Genomic DNA, 9253 nt, shown 5'->3' with positions numbered 1-9253 from the left:
CCTACCACTTCGCGGCTGAGCCGTTGTTACTCCTAGACGTTTCCATTTCACAATAACAGTACTTACAGTCACATACAGAAAGCCTTCCCAGAAGAGTGGAGGCTGTTATAGCAGCAAAGGGGGACCAACTCCATATTAATACCCATGATTTTGGAATGAGATGTTCGACAAGCAGGTGTCCACATACTTTTGGTCATGTAGTGTATATTGAATAAAATGTTTATAGTTATATGAGACGTATGTGATTATGCTGCCTTCATGTTGATGACCTGAGGGAAGTCCTTCACAGAGTGGGCCCACTGGTCATCTGTAGCTCAGCTGGTAGAGCACGGCGCTTGTAACGCCAGGGTAGTGGGTTCGATCCCCGGGATCACCCATACACAAAAAAGTATGCACACATGACTGTAAGTCGCTTTGGATAAAAGCGTCTGCTAAATGGCATTTTATTTATTTTATTATATCTGTCAAAAGGCCTATTATTATAGATCTCAGTGCAAAGCCATTTCCTAACCTGATTTTTTTTAACAATCAAAATTATTGTTCTTTTATTTTCACTTCTATTACACTTCTATCCCTCATAAAACATTTGTGGATTTACAGTGAAAAGATTGAGGGTGAAACTCTCACAAAATATGAAATAGGCCTATACACAACTTCATGTGAGTACTGGTATTTTTATACATGACCTCCAAAACTGCAACAAAAAAAACACCTCACAGTTCCAGTTCTACTCAGGACTGCTCTTGATTCCAGTTTACATATGTAGGTGACAGGTGAGTTACCTGGCAGTAGGCACTAATAGGCACAATGCAGAATACTACATCACCCAGAAACCCCAGCTGTACCATTTTTAGAGGTCAGCCATCCCTGGCTAAACATACGAACAGCACTCAAGACAAGAAGAAGTATGCTAGGAGGCAAAGAACCAACAGGGCCAGTATCCAGTTGACAGAGTGGATGTAGATGATGACCAGGTCAATGTCGAAGAACCAGCCGCGCATGTCGGCCAGGTCCAGGGCATCCAGGGCGAAGCCTGCTGGGGCAAAGTGCCACCACCTCCCTGGAGCCTCCTGCCTCTGGTACCCTGGGATACAAACAGGAAGACTGGGGTCAGAGAGGGAGGCAGACACAGTCCCTAGTGTACACCTTTACAATAATGGGTTACTGTTAAGGAAACTGCTCAAGCTTTGCATGCTAGTTAACTAAAAAATACATTCACTTTGTGAGAAACTAATTAGTTACATGATACTTATAACATGTTTGTTGCATAAGAGCTTACAAGACCCCACAAAAATAAGACAAACTGAGTTACAGAAAGTAATACACAATACATCCACAATACACAATATACCTCACCCCAAAAGATGCGGAAACGTTTTTGGCAGTTGGGAAGAGGCAATTTAGCACAGTTGGCTTTTTGAAAGTTGTGCTTCCGTGAGTGGTAGACCTTTGGGAAGAAAGTCTTAGCTGTCTGGTTGAGCTCTGAAACCAAAAGGCAATAAAACAAATGTAGTTAAAACTCTAAAAGGGCTTCTTACCATTTACAGCTATGGAGCAAACAGCTATTTGTTATCAATAACGGAAACATTGGGAAGAGTCTGTAGCTCACCTTTCTGGAAGAGTGTGTGTGAGATGAGGGTGCGGCAGAGGGGACAGGGGGTGTTGGCCGGCCGGTTCTTGGCCAGCGTGCGGAGGCAGGGCTCACAGAAGATGTGGCCACAGGGGTGACAGCTATAGGGACTGAAGTAGACATCCAGGCACACTGCGCAGGTGTAGCCCTCTCTGTCCACCTCCTCACTGTCTGTTAGCAGCCCTGTCACACTCTATATACAATAAGATAAAATAATAGTGAGGCAATCTGGAAAATAATATCTAACAGTAACATAATAGTACTACTAATGTCTTGTGGACAGACGCACGTAACATAAATGGTTTCATAGCGTCTGTCAACAGACTATGGGATGTGACGACTAATGAGGAACTTTATTTCTGGCACTTTGATTTGTCGTCACTGATCATTTGGACAAATCACGACTTCATAGGTGCTTGCATCTTTTGAATTTCGGAAAGGGAGGGGACATTTGGCCCATTTGTTGCTTTTTACATCTCTTTGTTTACTTTGCACATGATGCTCACATGATATGAGAGCACTCCAATCAGCCCGTCGAGTGTCATTGTGAGAGAATACTCACAGGCAATAGAGTCTTTGGTTTGGGCAGAACGGATGGCTTTTTGACATGCACTAGTCACCCCAAAGTCACCCCAATTAAAATACCCATATCACAGAGACCGACTGTAACCATGACGAGAGTGTTTTGTGGAAGGGCTCGAGCTTAAAAGCTATCAACCAAAAACAATTAAACTCCCTGGGTACCACCATAAGAGAAGGCCATGGTGTTGTTCTTTTCTACGGTCAGTCAGATTAGAACAAGCGTAGTACCTGTAGTCCATACTCCACAGTAATGTAAGTGTCTCTCAATCATATACACTGTAGGTCTACACTGGCCACTGTCAACCAACAATCTCTCTGCTACTGCTGACAACAAAGGGAAATGTAGTCACCCACCTGGCGGGCAACGCCCAACTCACTAATCTTCTGCCCTGTGTTTGCTTAGCTGATGAGCGACGACATTATCAAAGGCAAGATATAACTTTCCCCCTTTCCAGACAGTCAAAGTAAGGTGAGGGACTTGGAAATGTGTGCCATACATGTAACTGCTTGTGGTAAACACTGTCAGACTAACAACCACAGGGACTCCACTGTGGTCTTCTGGTTAGCTCAACAAAATGGTCAAGAATAATCTCACAAAAGTGCAATGTAACTAAAATACTGGACAAACTAAACTGTATGAATGTTTGACTTACCATCTCAATTGAGGCCATGACCAATTCTTACCTGTTCCTGGGAGTGGAGCCAGCGCTCTTTCTTCCTCTGTTTCCTCCTCTGGCTCTTCAGCCGGTTCTTCTCTCTCTTGCTGAACCTTTGTAGGGCTGGAGAAGCATTGGCGGCTACTAGCTGGGCCTGGAGCTCTGTGGGAGTCCCCCATCTCTCCTCCTCCACGTCCTCCTCCACGTCCTCCTCCTGCTCCCCAGGGATGTGGGAGACACCTGGCCCTCTCAGGGAAAGAAGAGGAGAACCAGGGGCCTCTCTAGTCAGAGGTGATAGGCAGGTAGGTGACCTAATAATACTAGTGGCAAGTAGATGAGGGGTGTAGGACAAACCAGGTGAAGGGTGCAACTGCTCTGTCCGAGTCCTCACCTCTCCCTCAGTCTCTTCTACAGGGCCAGTCTGGGAGTCAGAGCTACAGGAGGGTTCCAACCTGCCCCTCGCACCAGACTTCCTATGAGAAACAATGCTGGGGGAGCTCAATGGAACTGATTGGGTGGCTCTGATGTCAGCCAACTGGTAAAAGGCATCTGGGTGTGTTGTGATTGGTTGGCTCTCAGCATTAAGGCGGGACACAGAAGTACAGCAGAGCTGTGAGCCAACCAGAAAGTCCTCCCCGACCTCTGACCTGTCCTGCTCACTGTGAGAACCCCCCGGCTCGCCCTTCAGGCAGCCCGGTCCTCCCCTACCTCTCGTCGTCTGGGGTCTGACCACATGAAGGGAGTGTTTGTGGTCCTGGTCGACCCGACTCTTGCTAAGGTGCACACTGGACTGCTGACCACAGGGGCATTTGGTGCTGTTGAGAAAGTTGAAGCCACCCAGGCGAGCACCACAGTTCTCGCAGTTCAGCTTCCCCACTGCCCACTGGGCCTGCAGAAAGAGGACATTAGAACAGAAAGAACTGAGAGGCTTGTCTGAAATTTTGATCCAAAGGTTGCAAAAGAACACAGTGCAAAATCAAACACTAGCACACCCCTGTACAAACACAAACACACACACCCTTACCTGGTGAACTGACGTCAGTATCCACTCTGGCAGTGTATCAACATTCATGTGCCAGACGCTGCATGTCCCTGCTGCCTCTGTGTTATCATCAGGCACTATCTGTTGGGAGATAAACTCCCATCTTTACCCAGTTCAGACCCGGTCAACTCCTAACCATATGTTATAACACCAGCCTGGCTCTCTCTAGAGAAGACACATTGTTATTTTCCTTTTATGAACTGAACAGGAGTGAAGGACCTATGGTGAAACTCTGTCTGATGGACTGTTATTTCATATAAGCAAGATAGTGAAATGTATGTGCCGGCGTAAATGTGAACGTATGATTGATTGAATAAGTGTGTCTTAAGTGGTTTAGGTAAAAGCAGCGCTGTGCGTTGCGAAAGCTATGTGTTGTTGTTCTTTAGTGATATACAGTAGCCTAAGTGTATAAAAGTGTATATACTTATTTTAAATGTATGTAGTTATGTCCTTGAGTTGTTATTGTCTATTGATGTTTTGTCTAAGTGTATGAAAGTGTGTATTCTTATTTTAAATATGTGTAGTTCTATCTTTGAGTTGTTATTGTCTATTGATGTTTTGTATTATGTCATGTTTTGTGTGGACCGCAGGAAGAGTAGCTGCTGTGTTAGCATTGGCTAATGGGGATGCTAATCAAATACTAAAATGCTAAAAAAGACGTTCTGCTCTATTTTCTCCCCTACCACTGACATACTTTACATCAGGGGTAGGAAACTAGATTTAGCCGTGGGCCGATTTTTGTCGGAGAGGATGGTCAGGGGGCCTGTACATAATTAAGATAACTTGTACACGGCAAATTGACAACTAAGCCCAAAAAGAGCTTGTATTTGAAAATAACAATCATTTCATAACTTGATTACATTTTTTATTCATGGGAATACTTGGGAACAGACTTTAAGATGAATTACTGGTGGTTTTAGTCTTTCATTTCATTTTAATTTTTTCTTATAAAGACTTTGGTGGGCAAAATAAAATCACAGGCGGGCGCCTGTTGCTGACCCCTTCTTTACAACCCAGGTTGGGACAAGGAGAGGGATGAAAGCAACACTGTTACAGTTACATGAATCAGAATGTGAGCTATTGGTCATCTTACTGATTTCATGAACTTTAGGAGGGAATGACAGGATTGTTTGGACTGCAGTCACTGACCTTTGCTACACCCAACATTACTTGGATGTTTTTGCAGTCTAAGGCAGGGCACATCAGGGGCTGTGTGTAACACATGTCTCAGAGTAGGGGTGCTGATTTAGGATCAGTTTAGCCTTTTAGATTACAATGAATAAGATTACTACTCTGAGGCTTTGTTTCTTCGGATCAGCTCTGAAAAAGATATGATGTGAAAGCTCTGATGTGATTGGTCAAAATACCAATTAGTGGAAAAATTATCTGAATTGGGCTGCCTGTGCGAATGCAGCATGAGATGCTTGATGCACAGCCTATGAAATATTGCCTTGGGAGTCAGAACTAGAATGCTTTCCGATGTGCTTTACATACACTATACTAGCTGTAAAAGTAACCCACTGTCACCCACCGGATGCAGGCACGTTGCATCTACAAAGCCTTTACGACACCTCCTGCAGCGGAGCATAGCCACCGCGCCTTGGTTGTCCATTGAGACTGATGTCTGATTCTGTGGCAAATGAGAACAGCAATGAAAAAGAGGGCACAGTAGGCTACATGCCAACACACAGACACATAGGCAGGGAGCATTTATTTCCTCTCATGGAGAGGATACCAGAACAGGTGACATACATTCAGCACAGGTGATAAGGCTAATGGGAATTTTTCTGAAAAACGGTTTACTGTATGTGTACCTATATTCGTATATAGCCTGCATTTTAACATAACGGACAACATTTCAACTAAGAGTCAAAATTGACACAGTAGGCCTATCTCCTCAATCTTGCTCATAGATGCAGTTACTCTGACCTTGCATGGCCATAGCCCTATACAGTAGCGTAATGCAAAATTCATGATATAACAGCTAATAAACATTTACGCTTTATTTAGATATTGTCTTTTATCCATTACGTAAATAAAAAAGACAATAAAAAAGGCAATATCCAAAAGTAAATGTTTATTATTAATATCATGAATTACAAAACAACCCATGCCAGCTTGAGCTACATATAGCAAGCAAAAATCTAAACAACAAAACTCCTCTCGTCTCGTGTGGCGGTGTGTTGCTAGGTCAAAATTGCCAAATGCAAATGTTTATGACGATAGCATTTGAAACAATGGCCATACTGATAAAATACCATATCCTACCTGGGATTTCCAAATTCCTATGCGTTCCCTCGAAACGAGTAATTTACATTTTAATAGAAGAAAAATTCGTCGAACTCCGGAAGGTTAGAGGGCAATGACGTCATTGCTTCTAGTTACGGAGCGTCAGATGCACCAAACTTCATAAGTCATCCTCTCTGCCATGTAGGCCTTCGCCAGGTGGCAGCATCAGACCTGCTCACAGCGAGTTACGCTGGCCATGGCGCTGATCTGAGGGGAAACTTCAATAAATTCTATATCTTTATTTTGAAGCAAGAACAGCAATGGCAGATTCGTTTTTATTATTTTCATAATTGAGAAAGGATAGGCATAGCCCTACTGTTTCCGTTACAGCTGGGGTTTTCGAGAAGAATTTAGGCTCTTGCTCTTCTCTAAACATTGAATAATGAATACATAATACAAATAAAAACGTTGAAAACCCAGTGTGTGTGTGTGTGTGTGTGTGTGCGCGCGTGTGTGTGTGTGTGTGTGTGTGTGTGTATGTATGTGTGTGTGTGTGTCTATGCCAATTAATTGTCATTGCCGCTCTATCAAAACCTGTTGGTAAAGGGTTGATAGCACTCCCTCAGAGAGTCCAACTGTAGGTGTGGACAGAAAATCTCTCTTCAACCTCACAGCCAACTGACGTATTTTCCATCACTGGTATAAATGTACCGCCTCGTCAGTCGTCACCAACTGGCACAGAGTGTATGCAATGCTAAGCGCGCGGCACAGAGAGTCCAGTTCAAGATCACCATGCGGTCTCCAAGGGTGGAGCTCTGTTGCGCACTGGAGATGATACAAAGTAACTGAGGAGCGCTTCCTTTTTCATCAACATGGAGGAAAGAAACAACTCGACGGCCGCATGGTTTCTATTTGATTTTAAAAACGAAACCTCGACAGCTGATTCAGAGGAGGTGAAACTAAGTTCCCAAATCTTCCCGTCCTTTCTCCTGGCCGCGCTCATTCTCTGTGCCATATTTGGTAACGCGTGTGTGGTTGCAGCTATCGCCCTGGAGAGAAATCTTCAGAATGTAGGGAACTATCTGATCGGGTCTCTGGCCGTGACTGATCTGATGGTATCAGTTCTGGTGTTGCCAATGGCGGCCCTTTACCAAGTCTTAAACAGGTGGGCTCTCGGACAGGTACCTTGTGACATTTTTATCTCTTTAGATGTGTTATGTTGTACATCATCCATACTGCACCTGTGCGCCATCGCCTTGGACAGGTACTGGGCCATTACCGAACCCATAGAGTATATGAAGAAGAGGACGCCCAGAAGAGCGGCGGTTCTGATCAGTGTCACTTGGTTTGTCGGGTTCTCTATCTCTGTTCCACCCATGTTGATCATGCGTTCCCAGCCGAGTAGTAAGGCCGAGGACATAGCAAATCCCGAGCAGTGCGTCATTAGTCGAGACCCCTGGTACACAATCTACTCAACATTCGGCGCGTTCTACATTCCGTTGATACTCATGTTAGTCTTGTATGGACGGATATTCAAAGCCGCCAGGTTTAGAATCAGGAGAACAGTGCGTAAAACAGATAAAAAGAAAGTGTCTGATTCTCGTTTGGCACTGTCCCCTGCTCTGTTCCACAAGAGGACCAACGGGGACCCGAGTAAAAGCTGGAAGAGGAGCGTGGAGCCCAAACCGACCCTGTGCGTAAACGGCGCCGTCAAGCACGCGGAGGACGGCGAGTCGCTGGAGATCATCGAGGTTCCCAGCAACTCGAAAAGCAACCTGCCACTCCCCAACACCCCCAACTCCGAACCGCTCTTTGAGAGCAGACACGATAAGAACATGGAGGCAAAGAGAAAGATGGCCATGGCCAGAGAGCGCAAAACTGTAAAGACGCTGGGTATTATTATGGGCACTTTTATATTTTGTTGGCTGCCTTTCTTTATCGTCGCCCTGGTAATGCCCTTTTGCCAGTCGTGCCAAATGCCAAAGTGGCTCGAGGACGTCATTAACTGGCTCGGGTACTCCAACTCCCTACTGAATCCCATAATTTACGCATACTTCAACAAAGACTTCCAAAGTGCTTTTAAGAAAATAATAAAATGTCACTACTGCAAAACATAAGCATACATCATCCTTGTATGGTCTAAAACGGTTGACTGCGGACTTCCGACTACAGTTTGCAGAATACAAAGCTTACAACCATTCCAGTGCCATTACGCAGTCAAATATACCTTTACTGAAAGATAGGAGAGTTAAAAGCAATGTTGTTTCATAAAAAATATTTATATTATTATTACTGTTATATGTGTTATTATATTATTAATCATTTGTATTATTAAACCAGGAGTTTTACGAAGCTTTATAAACAGGATTGCAGGATGTCAGAGTTGACCACTCATACCCATGTCAAACATGCTTTGTACTGTTCAATAAACAATGTCCTATTTCAGAAATTTCTGTACTTCTGTGTTGATATGGGTGCATAATTGGAGATTAATATAATCTCTTGGACATTTGCCATAGCATTTTAGGGGGAGATAGTATTTGTGTTGAGTCACCTACATTTCCAAATCTATCAGCAAGGGAATGTATTATGGAAGAATAAGCATAATTCGTTTTTCCTGTAGGAATAATAGTGTTTAGGATTATACCCAAATCAGCCCCCAGCAAAGAATACTTTATTTCACAACATACTGGTGGATGAGCTACTCACAGAAATCACTTGTTATATCCCTAAATTACTTACACTGACACACACACACACACACACACACACACACACACACACACACACACGTTGAAAGCCACCACTGCGCTGTGCTTTTAGTCTATCCTAGATTAAATAATTTCAGGAAGTTCAAATTGTATTTAGCAATTGAGGCATGTCTGAGGGATTAAAAAAAAAGGAATTAAAAACTAGTCACAACAAGTCAAAACGAACCTTTAAAAAACAATGGTCTAGTAAGCATGCGACACTCCCCTACTATACTGTGTGTGTGTGTGTGTGTGTGAGTGTGTGTGTGTGTGTGTGTGTGTGTGTGTGTGTGTGTGTGTGTGTGTGTGTGCTCGCGCACCAATATGAATGGTGGACATATTTTCATTTATTACACCTGCATGG

The 9253-nt window shown here is 43.9% G+C and overlaps 2 protein-coding genes across 2 annotated transcripts; one reads left to right on the top strand and one right to left on the bottom strand.

The window, feature by feature from the left end:
- Positions 1–399: 399 nt before the first annotated feature.
- rnf180b (ring finger protein 180b) lies at positions 400–6271 on the bottom strand. The gene is made up of 7 exons (XM_041898438.2): positions 6179–6271; positions 5442–5540; positions 3893–3991; positions 2897–3757; positions 1610–1823; positions 1357–1482; positions 400–1084 (listed from the first exon to the last, which is right to left on the bottom strand). The coding sequence occupies exons 2-7, from the start codon at positions 5520–5522 to the stop codon at positions 891–893; spliced, it is 1575 nt and encodes a 524-aa protein (XP_041754372.1). The 5' UTR covers positions 5523–5540; positions 6179–6271; the 3' UTR covers positions 400–890.
- Positions 6272–6893: 622 nt separating this feature from the next.
- htr1ab (5-hydroxytryptamine (serotonin) receptor 1A b) lies at positions 6894–8514 on the top strand. The gene has a single exon (XM_041899508.1). It carries the CDS (start codon positions 7012–7014, stop codon positions 8254–8256), a length of 1245 nt encoding a protein of 414 aa, XP_041755442.1. The 5' UTR covers positions 6894–7011; the 3' UTR covers positions 8257–8514.
- Positions 8515–9253: the final 739 nt, after the last annotated feature.

This window comes from Coregonus clupeaformis, chromosome 15 (assembly GCF_020615455.1).
Source record: "Coregonus clupeaformis isolate EN_2021a chromosome 15, ASM2061545v1, whole genome shotgun sequence".
In the NCBI taxonomy this organism is placed as follows: domain Eukaryota; kingdom Metazoa; phylum Chordata; class Actinopteri; order Salmoniformes; family Salmonidae; genus Coregonus; species Coregonus clupeaformis.
Note: the sequence above shows the minus strand (reverse complement) of the source record. Positions and strands in the feature narration are given on the sequence as shown.

Coding starts and splice junctions, on each gene's coding strand:
- rnf180b (XM_041898438.2), bottom strand. CDS start 5,522: ATGGACAACCAAGGCGCGGTGGCTATGCTCCGCTGCAGGAGGTGTCGT. Junction 3,992..5,441: donor ATGCAACGTGCCTGCATCCG/GTGGGTGACAGT, acceptor ATCTCCCAACAG/ATAGTGCCTGATGATAACAC. Junction 3,758..3,892: donor TACTGACGTCAGTTCACCAG/GTAAGGGTGTGT, acceptor CTCTTTCTGCAG/GCCCAGTGGGCAGTGGGGAA.
- htr1ab (XM_041899508.1), top strand. CDS start 7,012: ATGGAGGAAAGAAACAACTCGACGGCCGCATGGTTTCTATTTGATTTT.